The sequence below is a fragment of the Lindgomyces ingoldianus genome (assembly GCF_010093535.1).
Source record: "Lindgomyces ingoldianus strain ATCC 200398 unplaced genomic scaffold BDR25scaffold_2, whole genome shotgun sequence".
In the NCBI taxonomy this organism is placed as follows: domain Eukaryota; kingdom Fungi; phylum Ascomycota; class Dothideomycetes; order Pleosporales; family Lindgomycetaceae; genus Lindgomyces; species Lindgomyces ingoldianus.
Genome location: NW_022985163.1, coordinates 2,634,737 through 2,651,253, shown reverse-complemented (window position 1 = coordinate 2,651,253; position 16,517 = coordinate 2,634,737). Strand labels below are relative to the sequence as shown.

At 48.0% G+C, this 16,517-nt stretch overlaps 4 protein-coding genes across 4 annotated transcripts; 1 reads left to right on the top strand and 3 right to left on the bottom strand.

The window, feature by feature from the left end:
* Positions 1-294: 294 nt before the first annotated feature.
* On the bottom strand, positions 295-4,067 carry BDR25DRAFT_390838 (uncharacterized protein; the record flags this gene model as incomplete). Its single annotated transcript, XM_033698118.1, has 27 exons — positions 295-453; positions 506-531; positions 570-642; positions 739-808; positions 834-854; positions 901-920; positions 1,020-1,159; positions 1,264-1,367; positions 1,418-1,524; positions 1,558-1,624; positions 1,650-1,692; positions 1,744-1,841; positions 1,916-2,116; positions 2,151-2,242; positions 2,277-2,332; positions 2,429-2,485; positions 2,511-2,566; positions 2,600-2,689; positions 2,732-2,831; positions 2,859-2,987; positions 3,015-3,041; positions 3,092-3,108; positions 3,159-3,187; positions 3,249-3,338; positions 3,412-3,584; positions 3,621-4,011; positions 4,062-4,067. The coding sequence occupies 27 exons, from the start codon at positions 4,065-4,067 to the stop codon at positions 412-414; spliced, it is 2,325 nt and encodes a 774-aa protein (XP_033554162.1). The 3' UTR covers positions 295-411.
* A 2,239-nt stretch (positions 4,068-6,306) lies between these two features.
* BDR25DRAFT_199528 (uncharacterized protein) lies at positions 6,307-7,059 on the bottom strand (the record flags this gene model as incomplete). The annotated part of the gene is made up of 1 exon (XM_033684374.1): positions 6,307-7,059. A coding segment is annotated over one exon (753 nt), but the record flags the coding sequence as incomplete, so codon positions are not given.
* A 3,994-nt stretch (positions 7,060-11,053) lies between these two features.
* BDR25DRAFT_339263 (uncharacterized protein) lies at positions 11,054-13,578 on the top strand. Its single transcript, XM_033693364.1, has 2 exons — positions 11,054-12,012; positions 12,071-13,578. Exons 1-2 carry the CDS (start codon positions 11,346-11,348, stop codon positions 13,210-13,212), a joined length of 1,809 nt encoding a protein of 602 aa, XP_033554160.1. The 5' UTR covers positions 11,054-11,345; the 3' UTR covers positions 13,213-13,578.
* Positions 13,541-16,242, bottom strand: BDR25DRAFT_331090 (uncharacterized protein; the record flags this gene model as incomplete). Its single annotated transcript, XM_033692597.1, has 14 exons — positions 13,541-13,567; positions 13,771-14,010; positions 14,053-14,271; positions 14,343-14,516; positions 14,546-14,578; positions 14,618-14,649; positions 14,698-14,881; positions 14,997-15,225; positions 15,271-15,275; positions 15,310-15,471; positions 15,526-15,721; positions 15,765-15,850; positions 15,959-16,042; positions 16,132-16,242. The coding sequence occupies 14 exons, from the start codon at positions 16,240-16,242 to the stop codon at positions 13,541-13,543; spliced, it is 1,782 nt and encodes a 593-aa protein (XP_033554159.1).
* Between the last annotated feature and the right edge of the window lie 275 nt (positions 16,243-16,517).

Sequence of the window (16,517 nt, the reverse complement as noted above, 5' to 3'; positions counted from 1 at the left end):
TACATTTATCGAGGCATTGTCTGGCTTCCTCCGTCCCGAATAACCCGAGACTCCGGCCTAGAAGCCTAGGGAACCTTCTAGTGACAAGGTTTCAATTCGTGGGGTCTTCTAGCAGAGATTTGGAAGGTAGATCTGCCCAACGATTCAGCTATCAAACAAGCTGATCTATTTCATCGGTATCTAACCTTTTCCGAAAATGTACACCACTCTAAACCAACAACTTTCTCCTCAGCAAGACCCTATGCTGTTATTTCCAGGTCGCTGTCATCATCAAGCAGCACATCTCAGGCAACTCGCATGCTGTGTTACAAGGCATCCAACTGCATTGCAGTCATCCTTCGGAACGGCTCCCCACTACTGCGCCGCAGCAATATTTCAGTAAGTGGAATCACTCACTTAGCCTAGGCTTGCTCACTCGTTTCTCGCAATTTTCGTACGACAGCCATGCCACTGCTACAACGCAACGATTCTCTAATTAAGTCCTACGTGCTCAGATTTGTCTCACCATGAGATTCGCTAGGATTTTGCGATCTTTACGACACGATTAACACGCGTTCCTTTGTACACACGAGGCGGCAGTGCTGACGCCTCTACTGCGGGTCCCGTCAGCTGCTGCTCATCAGCCATTGTCTTCGCGATATTCTATAAGACATGCTCATATGTTTACACCAGGCCAGCGAGTTTTTACCCTAGTAATTAGAATCGTAACTTGAACCATCTATATCAGTTAGTTCACACCCGCGCTTTCACGATGACCACTTTTCGCTCTGCGGACATCTGGTAGGTCTTGTAAGTGATCACAAACATCCTGACAGGCACTCCACCGCCCCCACGCAATTTCGATATTCTGATCACTACATTTTAGACACCATTGCAGGCCCAGTTTAGCAATAAGGCCACTCTGTAGTAATTCGTAGCTCCTGTCTCCGAATAACATCATATGTATTCTTGCTAGTATAGGGCACAATTCGTTATCTAATATGTGCCGGATCTAGGTTTCAATAACTATATTTACTTACGGGTGTAGGGTCATACGACGTGATCCGCTTCCTTGTGTACAAAAAAGCCCACGGACTTGGCCGGAACGAAACATTGGGAGTTCCCATAATCATGAAGGGAAATGCCTCCCATGCTAAGGCGCGCCCAATGGGAACTAGAACTATGTCTCCAGTATCGAGACAAAAAGTTACCTAGCCAGTATAGCTATCGCGAACTTTTTTTTTTATGGGGAGCTATCATGCTCGTACTAACAGTGCTCCTCACCTTGAGACATTGATTCTGGTGGTGAAAGGAGAACAAGATCTAGAATAGGCCGAAAATGACGGTCGGTTAATAGAAGCCAGCCTTGGGATGAATTCATTTCCTCGCTGAGGCGATTTCAGGATGAAAAGCATGAGCTCTGGGCTTCTTCCTTCACCTAGTTAAAGGTAACTTATTCATAACCTTGAATTGCAGTGGTTTAAGTAAGAGATGTGTACCCCCCATCAAGCAAGCCAACCATGCACGACAAAGCACATCAGTCCGCTTCAGTTATTGCCTATCGCGCTTTGTAATCACGAAAACGCACCTCCTCATCCACGCCCAGCCAAAGTGATATGCTATGCTAGACTTTTTGAATGACCCTCTGTCGGGGGGAGCAAAGAGCGCACTGCCAAAGCAAATATGTCTGCCCCCCGAGAACATATAGGAATACTCATACGACATCCAACTAGATTGTAATTTACTATGCCGCTCATCTCAGACCTTCTTCCACTTCCTGATACGGTGCAGCAATGTATCCTTCGGAAGCTATTGTGTTATTCGCTGGCAAATGTCCTGGCTCCCATCGTTGTGAAGAGATTCTGTGATTCCAGCACCTACCCGGCGTAGCTATACTGCCTAAGCCAGGCCTTCCTAATTACTAGGTCGATGCCACTGTTCCAGGCGCAGATCTGTAGCAGAACAAGGGTTCCAGTTTCCATCTAGAATATGGGCAACGCTATGACAACCCCATCCGTAGCATCCGAAACAATATTTGTCGGCTACTTTACGGGAATTAGGAGTTCTGGATATGGGTAAGCTATACTGGGGTAGCAAAACGAACAGGAGGCGTTGAAGTCGCAAAGCAAGGCCCAGGCTTGCGTGTCGAAGAGCACAATGGTGATTGGTACGTCTGAATGGGCAATTCGGAGTTTGTGCAAATGAAACAGACCCCGGAATTATGTCCTGATGCCACATGATTCGGCCTCGTCGTGTAGGAGTCCTGAATTCGGATAGCAGGAGGTGTTTGCGGAGACAGATCCTTCGGAATAGTCAATTGCAATGGTTCCAACGATGGCAGATTCGGTTACCGCTCAGGCAAACAAAAGACGGTCCGCTCGTTCTTCATCCGGCCAGAATTAAAGAGGTTCCGAGGCGTAGGAACACTAGTCCCGCGGTGAGGGATCACTCTTCGGAGGCTCATGCATTGTTAGGGCATCGACGACGTGCTCATCAATCTTGCGAACTTACCTCGATGCCCCAGCGGTCACTGATTTTCGACCCAACAGGAACGGTGATGTTATAATGGAGGCTATATCGTTCGGGGCTTGGGTGCGGGAGAGATCGCCATGGTGGTGACGTTAGCCGTGATATTGGGTTACCACACCCGTAAGCATTGATGTCTCGGGAAAAGCCACACCCTTCGTCATGCGATGCCAAGTTTGGGCCTCTCAGTGTCCTTTTCAATTTAAATCGTTAGGAAGGAGGCCACACAAGAAATAATATCATTCGTTTACTAAGTCGGTAGTGACCGCAGAAGTTGAGTCGTTTTGTCACCGCAAGGTGTTTTGTTGGAAGGTTGGTTCCATTACCTCGTCAATTTGCTTGGATATCTGTACTGGATTTGGCGTCATTTGAAGTATTCTGAAACGGAAGAACGGGTGAATGGGAGACGCAAAGTTCATCTACTAAGGAAACACAGAATGAGGTTTTCGAGAGTAGCGCGTTGGGAGAATCGCAACGCCGATCTAGGCTTAGTAGTTAGCACATAAAACCGAGGTAGAGATTGCCCTCAAATTGGTCTCACGTAAATATCAAAGCTTTCGAGCTATTAAATTATACGAAAGAAAACAGTCAGTAACTAGGTTCCTTCGTTACGCACGCCCCTGGCATTAACAGATGCTTAGTTGGCGTTCAACCAATTCCAACAATCCATTCTATCCTCCTCCTTGACTCCATTCATACCCCTAGCGCTCTATTCCACTTCCTTGTTTAACAGCAAATCTGACAATAATTGTGTTGCCTCGAGTTCCAGCAAACCTTTGTACTGTAGACATCTGAAATTTGGCAATGGCATCCTTCCTTTTCAAGCCCGTGTACTGTAATCATACACTGTTAACCCAAATCTTCCCCTCCATCCTTTCCTCCCCCTCCAGCTCAGGTTCCTCTAACAATAAATCTGATAGGAATTGACATTTCTGATCCCCCAGCATTGATTAAGTTCGGAAATTTCGCCTTTCCAGCCCTTACATCCTTCATCTGACCAATGTTTGACTGAGAAGTTGTTAGACTCTGAGCAGTTCCGAAAAAAAGTAAGGAAAGAGAAATCACACCCCTCCTCCTTTCTACATAATTTCAATGAAAGCAAAGGTGGTGCGTACTGATGCAACCCGGCGCTAACCACCAAATCGTCAATCCCTTTCCTGGAAGATGCTGGCACACCCCATCTGGCTCGGCGTGGTCGTGTTGGGCACCAGTGTAGCAGGTATCGCCGTCCCAGGTTGCGAATGCTGCAGCGTACTGGTATTTTCCTGCAAGGGACACTGGAGCGGGAACGGGTTCAGCAGCGGGAGCAGCATGGACAGATGTAGCAAGGAAGGTGGTAAGAGCTACCAGGGGGGCAGATGGTGTAAACATTAGGATGGTGGAATTTGGAAGTTGGGTTTGTGGAGGAGGTTGATTTCGGTGGTAGAGACTGAATGTTACAGAGTAAAGAGTGTTGAGAGCGTAGAAGCTGTGGATGGAGAAAAGTCGGTGGACGGGAATTCGACGCTAATATGTGTGCGCAGTGGACGAGCAATGTCTCCACACTTAAATATAACCCTCATACTCCAAATTTCTACATTCGATTAAGCATACTAATAATCTTCGAATAGCTTCCGCATTGGGATTTAAGATGACGTTAATGCTGAGGCTGAATACTCGCTACTATCACGACTTTAGCGACAAGCGAGCGTGCCACATTCGACACCTGACTTCATGGTACTGCAGATTGTCCTCTTTGGTGTCAAATCTATAGGAAAGCCTTGATATGTTTCTGGTGCTGTAATTAGGATAAGGCTGAGTAGGTTTAGATATTCTTTTTTGTGTGAATTAGTCCCTAGCTTCTTGTGCCATGTCCGCCTTCTGCTTCAAGAGAGTATGCTGCTGGGTCTCGAGCTACTTGTTGAGTCAACCAACCCCCTGGCCTGGACATATCAGACTGACGCAGTGGCATACCCAGAAATTCGGTTTAAATTTCCTCAGTAATCGCACGAGAACGCGCAGCACTTGAACGCATGAAGATCGCCAAGTTTTTCATCCCAGAGGTCGACAATCTATCATTCCGCCATTAAGCCCAACTTCGAACTTTCGACCTAGTTGTGGGAGTTTACTGCCGGCTTCGCACTTCGACGGATCCGTAGAATAGCAGAGTGCTATATTAGGAAGTGAAAGACTTGGACCTGAAACTTGATGAGCAAGCCTATCACAGAATCGCCTCTCTATGTACTCCATGAATGGTTGCGTCATGCAAGGTCTGCACAAATCTCCAATTCAAAGTTCGAAATAGTGGTTTTGTTACTGAAGCTTGGCGTGCAGTCACTGCCATTCTTCAAAAGGTGCTCACACTTTCTGAAGCGGGCGAATTAGCACATTTCGCTAAATCTTGAGGAACACATCTTAAATTAAAAAAGCGTGTAACAGAAATTAGAGAGACAGTAGTAAAAAAAGAAGGGATAGAATAAAAGTGCATACGTGTAATTCTGAGAGCGTTATATATTAATTTCTAAAGAGTTGGTTCTGCGTTGTATGATGGGAAGGATCGTGGCGTGGGTGGTCAAGGTTTCAGTATGACCTACTCTTCCTGTTGCTTGCTGCGCTCCTCTGCTTAGCGTTAGGAATATTTTCTACCGCCTTCTTTCACTCCTCTGCATGTGAAAATGGTAGTGGAATACAATCTCTAGGGCCCTATTATTGAGATATCTTCAGGTTTGTGAATATATGAAAGCCTGCGGGTTCATCGATGGGCTGTCCAATCAACTCAGGACTTGGCACCCCACATTCTATTTAGCGTGGGCAAATCTCGACGAAATTTCTGGCGCTCTGCGAGACTTGCTCTCCTTCCCTTCTGATTTCTGATGATAACTACGCAATTAAAATCTAGTAGAGTCCTATAGTATCGTCTCCCCTATAAGTAGAATCTTTCACTGCCTTTGTTTTTAATTAATTTTGCGTAGTTGCTGAGATGTAAGAGGGTTGTGATTCTTTTCTACAGTCTTCTTGGGCCCGCTTAATAGTCTTGGCATGCAAGAATGCAAAAATCTATGGAGTAGAAATCTGCTCTTTACAGCGGTATCTCTTTCTAATATATAATACAGACGTTAATATTATATATAGAAGAGCTTATAGAGCGAGATATATTCCTTTTATGCAGAAATATATTTACGTTGCTGAGATATGAAAGAAATTGTGTTTCGGGAAACACAAGTCTCCTCAGAGCGCCAAGAATTCCGTTGATTTTGCATACGCTAAATATCACATCACTTCTCTCTTTAAGAGGCACTTAATGGATTGTATTAGATAAAAAGAAGCTTTCCGTTTCTAGCATTCTGCTCTAAGGGTTTAGTAATGAGGGCGGGTAGTAAAGCATGCAAGGCTGTATCCAGAAGCTACAAAAGGCGACGAGAAAATATGTAAGTAGATATGGCAGTAGCGTAGAGAGAAGGCACATCAGTTGCGGAATCTTGCAGCATCAGGAATGTAAGAAGGTGAACAACAAATGGCAGAATTACTTCATTGGGGTGGCCCTTGTCCTGCGAATGTTCCTGTACAGCTTCATCATGCTTTCGGCAGGCATGATAATCGCAAAACCAGTTTTGGGAATACACACTAGAGTCTATTTAACTAGACGAAAAGACAATCATTAGGTGGGTATCTAATCGTTATCAAACGCCAGTCCTCGTTCATAAAGCCACCCAAAACCCCCTGAGGAACTCAGTCTCGGGACATCGCCGCCAGTGCCAAATCTCTCAAATATCGCCCATAGGCTTGAACCTCCCCCGCCCTCCTCTCAAACGCCGCCCTCCCCTCCTTCCGCTTCTCCTCCTCCCACTCTACTTCCAAAACAAAACGATACTTCTCTTGGAGCCAAGCTCCAATCATCGCGGCAGACCAGCCACCAATCCAGGCCAGTCCCGGAACGTTCTCGTATTCTTCTAGATTGTAGAGGTCTGCAATGAGATCATTTGCAGCGTCTGGATTGAGCTCTTTCTTCCGAACCTTCTCGACGATGTCTAGATGAAGTGATCTGACGCGAGAGCGCTGAATTGCATTGTCTAGAGTCTTTACAAGGGCGGTGTCGTTCAAAATGGCCCAACAACCAAACAGCAAGTACTCGAACTCGGAAATGGATGGGCCGCCGACATAGAGGGGGTCGGCCGTCTGATTGAAGTTGTTGTCGATGCGGAGCTTGATATGTTGGTGCATATCCTTGATCTTCTGGAGTGCGGCGTAATAGAGGTCCTCGAAGTCTTCAAGTGGACGGCGATGCGGTAGTTTGGAGATGCGATGGTGGACTGCGGCTCGGATCCTAACTTTATCGCAATTTCGTGCTTTCACCGGACTAAGGACTAGTTTGCCGTCGTAGAGTCTATCATTAAGTGTTTTCAGTGAAACAATGTCTGGATCATCGTCTGTAGCCTTCCACATCGTACTCCGGTCATAATGCTCAAGAAGCTTCTCGGAAATGGTGATTAGTACGTGCTTGACGTCATCGTCTGGACGAAGGAAGTCTGTAGCTTCGACAGTCGCTTGAGAGGCAGCAATAGGGAGTTCAGGGAGCTCATTTCGGGTAGAGTGTTCACAGCGGGGCCCAGGCATCTCGAAGACTTGTCCATAGGAGCTCGTGACGCGAGTGATGTGTTAGCGGAGAAGAGTAGCGGAGAAGAGAGCCGAAGGGGGGGATGAAATCCTCGTAGGAAATAAGAGCTGACGAGACTAGAGACACGGGCGAGGCAGTTGTAGGAATAGCTCTTTCGAACTTCGTGATATGAGGGAGGTCGTCGTGGCAGATAACGCTGCAGGACTGCGAGGCTTCGAGCGACGGCTGTGCCGACGACGACGCTCAACAAATCCAAGATACGAAAGAGGTGTACACGGAGAGAAGCGCTCCAGACGGTCGTGGGAGAAGTGAGACATTAGTGGGGTTAGAGAACGGAACTTGAGAATTTTATGCTGCGAGTGAAGTGCGTGTAGGCTGACGGCGTGCTGACGGACCGCTGGAGGCTGGGAGAAATTCCTGCTCTTGAAGAGCGGTGAGTCTTGGCGACGTGAAGTCGTGGTGATGGTGGCCTTTCACCACCCCTTTCAACGCTTAGTCATTCCGAAATCAGGAGCCACTCTGCCCGCTTACCAAGAGCTCCTAATACTATCAACTCGACAGCATGGCCAGTATTTCCTATTTCGACCTTAAATTAGTCAAATCATTTATCGTACCCGGTATATAAACACGCTACTCTCGGCTGGCCTACTTCATCGCTGCTAAAGCAACAGTGCCCTATTTTGTCCCTCTCTCCCCTGATGGTCACGCCCCACTGGACCGGTGCCTCCGCAATGTCTGCCCCCACCTCAACTATGGAGTCGCCCTCATGTTGTAAATGGCGTGCAGCACTAATAACAGCACTATTGGTTCCGCCGACTGGTAAACACTTTGGATATCGACTAATGCATGCAGCAAGTAGGTAGGCGCCCATGGGAGTGGAACCTCAGCTAATAGTGGCGATAAGCGCAGAGCCCGAGTATCCTAGCCCTGAAAAGACGCTTTCGGACTTAGACAGGTGGCTGCACATCGTTAGTCGTCAAATGTCAAGACTAGGACTCCATTCTTGTACGCTGGGGTACTAGCTGGGCAGATTGATTGCAAGACGAACCGGTGAAGTAAGATACCAGCGACCAACAAGGGAACACTCCATGTGTGGGGGAGCTGGAGGAAGTAGGTTGACCGCTGGTCGGGACAAGGAATCATAACACGCAACGGAGCGTGCTGAATGGCGTAGCGCACCCATTCTCGGCCCGCCAGCATGCAGGTAAAAAGGCTATTATAAGTGAGGTAAAGGAGAGATATAATCGTTTGTAGTAAGTTTGCTAGGAGGACTTAGGGCATGATGGAGTCTGACGAGCTGAGATTTATATCGATTCAGTAGTTAGTGTCTACTTTGCCAAAACCGTTCCGGGTATCTTGGGAATTGGATTTATTCATGTTGATGACCCCGAGGAGAGGCGTGGCCATAGCGATAGCGGCTATGTGCCTAGAACACAATCAGCCTTGCAAAAGGGAGAGGGAACCAACCGCCATGGACGCACTAAAGGAAAGAGACAATCCACCTCCCAGCACTGCATGCACCAAACCACGATTCCCGATTTTGAGGCTGCCATTTTTGATTGAGACGTGTTTCAGGGACTTTCCAGAGAACGGATTCAACTTGACACTTTTAGTCGACAATCTGGCTGAGACAGTCTAGCAGATGCCAGTCAGTTAGTGGAGACTTGAGAAGGATTCGTTTGAGCGCGTATATGCAAAGTCTGGTCCTCCGTTGTAACGTTGAATTAGTAGATCCCCGCTACAGGATACGGCTAACTTTAGGGAATCGGAGGCATTCATTCCAAGAATCTCGCAAATACCGACAGGGGGAACGGCAAAACCTGCGCCAGCATTTCGTGATGAAGGGTCCGCCATATCGTGCCTTACACTCCGAGCCTGTAATGTTCTCGAATAATTTTAGATCGAGGTATTTGTCGTCAAATGAAAGATCTTCGAGTCTGGAGACGAAATTATTGGTGGAGTTTAGGATTTCGGCACTAATGTTCTAATTCGAACTATCCTTCCTGGTAAAAAACTCGGCAGACGCAATGAGGAAGTCAACGTTATTTGCTGCAATTGTTTCAAACAGGATACTGTTATAACTATGAGGCCATTAGTCAACTTTACTCACAAACGTTTGGCGAATGACTTGTAGGAAGTGCAACGGCACGCTGCTCATAGATAGCATACACCAGAGTACTGTCCTTGCAGGGCGGATGGAAGAGAGGTTCCTCACGCTTGGCACTCCGACATCTAACCATTTATGGTTCGTATGTGCGTTGTAAGCCTCTTTCTCAAAAGGTGTATTGCAGTGGTCCAACCACTAGCCTTGATGAAGCCTCTAGTAAAAGCAAGCAGTAGCTACACCACCATTGGCTTCCAGACCATAGTAGCTGGTATTGCGAGTATAACTTTCATGAAAAGAACGGCTAAAGCAGCTAAGACAGAGAGGAGAACTCCACCGTGCTAGCCTGAAAACCTAGTCCGTCATATCGATGTTCGCGGTATCCTTTGCCCGACTTCATATTTCGCTTCCTCGTGGATGTACACTTTCGTGAGAGGTATCGTTTCGAGATGTACGAGGTCAATGGTCTTAGAATAGTCTTGAGTGTCTAAATATTGCAATTGTTAGTTAGTGTTCTCGTCGAGGTTTGAGACTTCTCCGGTGCGTACTCATGGCTTTCAATCTTCCGGAATTCCCTTGCAGAACATCTCAAGTCTTTTAGAAGATCGAGAGATGGCGAAGCAATATACTTGTAGCAGGGTCGAATTGCAGCGACATGTATTCCTATCTAGTAGGGGGAGTAAATCCACATGATATTACAACACTTCAAGGCATCCAAGTTGCACGAAGCAGGGCTGAACTCAAACACACATCGCGCGACATCTACAGCACAAGATGCGATGACATCGCTGGAATGAGAATATGGGAGGTCGACTGGAAAAATGGTCGATACCTCTGAGGAGAATCGTGCGTCGAACTCCTTGACGATGGTTGACGAAAGAACAATGCCAAAGCTGAAAATGCTGCGTCAAGGGGCCGACGGAGAATCACGTGCCGATCGGTCCAACATTCTTCAGCCCCTCCCCTGTTTCCTCATCATCACCCACATCAACACAAACCACCTCTGAGTCCAGGCAGCAGGCAGCAATCAATGAGAGGAGAGATCCCGAACGCGACCTATGAATAGCGCAATGGCGTCACTACCCCTTTGCATGTCACCGACAACGAAAGCCAACCGAAACCCTCAGCTTCACGAGGCTCTGGACTCAGGGGTAAGAGGGACGCGTATTTGCGCCCCGTATCCTTTTCACCGGATTTTGGCACAGCGCTTGGGGCCATTGTCGCACGGCAGAGTTAAAAACGTCCAAAGAAGCAAACAGACGAAAATGAGTCGGGTGAAAAGGCATCCGAGGACATGTTGAAGATGTCAAGAGCCTGGAGTTCTCCCTTTTGCTGCTGTCGCTAAATTTGGACCTTCTTCAGCCCTGTCGCCATGCAATTTGGCGAACGCCATTAGCAATCAGGACATGCATTGTTTGCGCCATGAGGCTGTGCGTTCGTGCTTCCTTGGAAATGGACAAGCAGCCGCTGGGACGAATTTCGATGTGGTAAGAAGCAAGAAGGCGGGATGTTCTTCCGTGATTATGTCCCTGCTGGTTTGCAATAGCCAGCATACAATTTCCCTCCTCGTACATTCCCAGCTTTACTCAAACACCAACTCTGCATCATCTTCAGCCTTCGTTCACCAAAATTGCAGGATGGCAGTTTAACGGCTGCATGCCTCACTAGCTGTTGAATTTCGCTTCCACCAAGTTACTTTCAGATCATTACACACTGCACGGCCGAATGCCCGGATCTCCGTCGGCTTGGTCAATCAAGAGCATTATTACAAGCCTTCTCGGAAGCAAGCGGGGAAGTAGTGGGCAACCAATTGTGGCGTCCACCAAGCAAGCCATCGCTTGTTTGAGCCACATGCTGGGCTGGCAGCCCCCAAACACACGAGAATACTTTGGAAAAATGGTCTCACCTAGAAATTTTAGCCTTTTGGTGCGGAGTCACTCGTCTTTTCCTCCTGACTGGGATTAGAACGGCCCGCACTGAACGCATCTTTTTTATGCTGCATCGTCCCGCATCCTTCTTCCTAGGTTTTCCGGCATTTGAATGCCTCCCACACTCTTTTCTGCACTCTCTATCTAATAACTTAATTCGTAATTTTATCTCTCGCCAGGCCTCTGGTTCGAGGTTCTGCCTCGGTTTGGAGAGATGCCGTCCCACCTCAAACGTCAAAATTTTGGCCCTTCATGTTCGGCAGGGAATTGGTACTCTTGCGAAAACTCGAAGTTTGTCGGATGCTGCGAAAGTAACCCATGTACAAACGGCTGTCCTCAGGACAACATTCGTCCAGCAGGCTTCGATTCCACCTACAAAGGAAAATTTCCGGATGCCAGTTGTGGGGTGGACAGCAACTTCTATACGTGTGATTACCCAAATGGGGGTACCTTTTGGGGCTGTTGTAAATCGGATCCATGCCAGCAAGAACAATGTCCAACAGGAGATTTGGTTCCAGCATTCCTTGATAGACCAGAGCAGTCTGCAGCGTATTCTCCGACCGGAGTACCCTCCGCCACCTTTTTAGCAAGTCGATCCGCTTCATCAAGCATTGCCTTAACAACTACTATATCAACCATAACACCTGTCGCTCTCGAAGCCAACGCACAACCGGAAAAGAAAGGGTTACCAATACCACTAATTGCTGGCTCCGCAGGAGGAGGAGCTGTTGCGCTAATAATCATTGGGCTTCTCATCTACTATATCCTCCATGCAAGGAAGTCGCGGAAAGAGCATATTGAGCAAATCGAGACTAGGTTAGCCGATCTGCCAGCAAGTAAGGGTGGAGAAAAGCCCAATGGGCCAAGGTCACCATCCGAAGGTCAGTATTTTCAAAAGCCCCAGCTTAAGGCCATTATCATTGACAAACTTCATCACAGGTCTCGGCCCGGCATCCTACAATTCTCCTAAATCTTCTCAGCAGCTTCAGAACGAGCATCCTCATGCTCTCTCACCAGCGAGCAGCGTCGGCCGGAAACCCATCACCAACCGATCACCCCATCTCTCCGAGCTTTCGGGAGAGACAGTGCGAGGACCAGAGCCTGAAAGCCCTTGGCATCCTCCCAAATCTAGATCGCCTCAGAGTTCTCGGGAGACGTGGGGAGCACCCATATCTCAACAGCATCCACAGCATCCGCAACATCGCATTTACAGCGTTCGGGGGTCCCCTAACCCCGTGGCAGCAAGCAAAAATCATCAGGAGATGTGGGGAACTGGACACCATCAGGTGTCTCCGCAGATGGATCGACAGGCATGGGAGTACCAAAATACATGGAACGGTGCTACCTCACAGCCATCACCGCAGAGAATCCAAAATGAGTGGGGTTCTATCAACCCACAGTCATCACAGCAGTGGAACCAAAATGAATGGAAATCTACCAATCCACAATCATCGCCGCTGAGAAACCCTGGCGGTTGGAACTCGAGCACTCCACAATCACAGCACCATAACCAATATTATCAGCAGGAAGCCCCTCATGCCCATAGGCCACCAGAACGTTCGCAAGAGCCGTGGACGTCCCCCTACTCACAATTCGCTCCAGCATCAAGCCCGCGACGAACGCAGAGATCCCTTTCGAATCCTCAAGATCGAGATAGAGATACTTGGGAATATTCCAACGTCCCACCACAACAGCCTCGAGACACATTGGGTCCTGAGCACCCCCAGCAATCATCGCACAATCATCTTCCTGATGCCTGGCCTCTTCCCCGTTCACATCCACAGTCGCCGCTTCCGCGCCCTGAAACGGGGTGGGAGTCTACCTCCCCTCATGTTGTACCTGGTCCACATTCACCGCCCCGGAGCCCGGAGAGTAACAGAATGCACGCGCAATCGCCGCCGCAGAGTTCTCCAACCGTACGAATGGTAGAGGAGCCAAAGGGGACGAGACACCCGTGGCGGTCAGACAGGGGGTCTGGGCACGAACCACTGGCGCCACAGGAGTCGGGCGCTTACGGTCATGAACGGGAGAAAGAATCACCGGGAAACAAGCCGAAGGAATCGAGTTCGACGTGGATTTAGAGCGACCTTGATTTCGAAGCTTCGATGAGTTTCGGGCGTTTCATCTGTATTATTATGTTCCCATTAGTAATTTCTTTTAGGGTTTTAGGGTATGCAGTGACATGACGACTGTCTCATTTCTTAAGTATCGTTGTTACGCGGCATGTACATAGAGGGCTAGATGCATCTGGGAGAGGAGTCGGATCTAATTGCTTTGGAAATGGAAAGGCGACTGGTTTTGAAAAAAGCAACGGGCCGGAGGCATTCAGATTTAGCACATGAAACGAGCCTTTACCTGCAATACGAGCGGGACTGAAACCAAAAGAAATACTATTCCGCAGGTTCCCACCTAACATGCAATCTGACCAGGGTAGAGCTAGAATCGGGGAGAATGTCTACAAGATAGCAATTTCTATCCTGAAATACACCCCTGTTATGTTCCACATGAGGTGACAAGATGCAGTACTAGGTCTGTAACAACCGTCCCTTCCCTATCCACAAACCCAACATCCCTTACGTTCTCCCTCATGGCCACCCATGTCGCCACACCATCCTTATCCCACCCAAAATCCACCATACCCCTCCTCTCAATCTCAGCCCACTCACACTCCCTCTACCCCACTCCCGGGATATCACAGACCCCAAAACAACCGTCTTCTCCTCCCTTTCCTCAACGTTAACAACTAGCATGCTCAAAACCGCGCCCGCGAACCCAAAATTCGCATCAATCTGAAATGGCATATCTCTCTCACTATACATACTCAACGCATTGCCCACAAAATTCAGCTTAATCGCATACTTGAGCTCAAAATACGCTCGCTCCGTATTATTAAGGCGAGCCTAGCATGCAGCCCGCTAGACCTTCTCCCAGCCTGAGTTTGCATCGGGTCCGTTTCCGAAGCGTCTGGAATGTAAGGAATTAGCGATGGCGGTTTGGATGGTTTGGTTTGTGTAGCCGGAGAAATATTGGGGTGAGGAGGAGATGATAGAGAGACTTAGGTACCAACTCCAGAGGTGTGAGAGGTGTCTGTGGGGGTCGTTTTGGATGTCGTAAGTTTCCGTTTCTTCTGGATTAGAGAGCTTCCATTCTTTAAGGCTGTTCCAGGGTGTTAGATGGAGGCCTTTGTCGAGACGGGTCGGGTTCTGGTTACGTTGTTCCGGAATGAAGAATCTGGCTTGGAGGCCAGAGGGTCGAGGATGGTTACGTTGGTGAAGAGTTTATGGAGCAGTTGTTGGTAGTGTGTGCATTCAAAGGTCGTGGGGCCGTGTTCGGGGCTGTCGCAGGGGTTTACGACGAGGGTGTCGTCGTTCCAGCAGTGGTCTTCCTGGAGTTGGAAAGCCAGAATTGGGATACACCTTTGAGGAGGGGGTAGCCAGTATCGTGGACCTATGTGAAGTTCTGGGAGGATGCGAAGTGATCGGTTACGTGCTGCATCATCCAAGCTGCAGATATTGGATCTAAATTTGTGTCAAAAGAAGAAGTTTAAAGAAGCGTGTATGGCGTACAATACGCCCATTGTGCGGTGCCCTTCACCACAGTGTGTCCAAATATGTTCATTTTATCGTATGTTACCCATCCAGGAGCGCCATACAGGAGCTTCGCTGTCTTGGTTCCTCGCAACACCCAAGTATCTTGCATGTACCGCCACAGGCCGTCTTGGATATCCCCTAGCCAGGTTTGCTCGGCAGCCTAATAATTCATTTGGAGGTTGAAGTTTGCATGATAATCTGCACTCCATGCCTCTACGAGTTCCGAACTCCACCGTCCCTGGAGATTAGCTAGTAGGGAATTCTCTCGTGAGGACGAAATGAGAAAGGTGACGAGAATAGTCGAATAATAGCGATTCGACGAAAGGAGCCCCTTGAGAATAATTATATTGGCTGAAAATCTTAGAAGTCTCCATTGCGGCAGAGCCATTCAGGTCTTGTAGCTCAAGAGTGAAAGCCCCGGATAGGAGTTCATAGTCTTTTATGTGTCTCTGTTCAAGTTCGGCGCTCGATATTGAAGCAGCTGCAGTTGTGATCTGCCTGCATCTACGCTATCGGATCATTGCCACGAAATGAAAAGTTACTCGCTACGTTTCCTTTATATTGTTAATAATTCGTCCCGGCTCCTACTACGATGCTAATTGAGTGCACTCCAAAAATCGAAGGGACCAGTAGCGTCCCTATCCCAGCTGAATTTGTCTTGCTGCAATGCGTCGAGTAGTTTCCAATCCCAGTGACTTTAACCACGCCCTCGTATTTCATACCTTCAGGTGGTCTAACCTGATTGACACCCTGCAGCCTAACTTAGTCCCTGCCGCACGAAGAATTTGCTCAAGTATCGTTGACGAGCTGGTTCTTCAATTTGAGCGAAATTACTGGTAGCATGGTAGTAGAGCTGAGCTCGTAGATACAGACCTGATCAGGGCCGCTGCAGTAAGTTTGCGTTATGTATCTGTCGCCGTTGTTTATAGAGAACTGTGTGGTGTATATCCCAGTTTCGAGGTCCAAGGTCCTTTTGTAGTTCCCTAACACTGAGAGACATCTTCCACCATCAGCAGGGCTCGTTGTTAAATGAGAGTTCATACTTCCGGTTGTATCCTGAAAAAATCCAACCGCGTATTCCTGAAAGGCAGGATGACATCTCCTCTGAGGCGTTACCACCCGTGCAGTTCTGTAACGAATTAGTCTCCATATTCAAAATGGAAATCAAATTGACTTAAAAAGAAGTAATGGGAAAATCATTGGGCGAAAGTAAATATGTGGAACAAAAATTGCTTACATCTGCCCCGAAAGGACCGCCAGACCAGAGGGAATCGATATTCAGGACGACCTTCTCAGCCCCCGGCGGACCGAATGGCATAGCCTTGTAGCGTTAGGATTTGTGGCTATAAGGGAACTCATTTTGTTGGAGTTATACATACCACCCAGTGTTCTATTACCCAGCAAGTACACTTCCTTAATGATATCGGAGTAATTTGTGACTGGAGATGAAGACCATAGTATTTGGGCATCACACAAGGCAGTCGAAGATGCTAGGAACAGATATTGTCGATAGCAGAACATCCTTCACTGAGACGCTTTTGGTAAAGCGAGGAAGTATGTAGGTGAGCATGTTAAGGGAAGCGAATCTAGAGGTGCCTTGTTCGAAATACGTCCATAGAGAGCATGAATTAGGAGATAGTAGAAATAGTCTACATGGGATGCGGAGAAACTGGAAATGGAAATAATATGCAGGTACCGCTCAAAGACCGTTTTCGTCGGTAAGAGAATTGCTCCGAGGCGGGGTACATTTGACCGAGAGGGAGGAAACTTCAACAGCAGATATTTGCTTTTTCGGA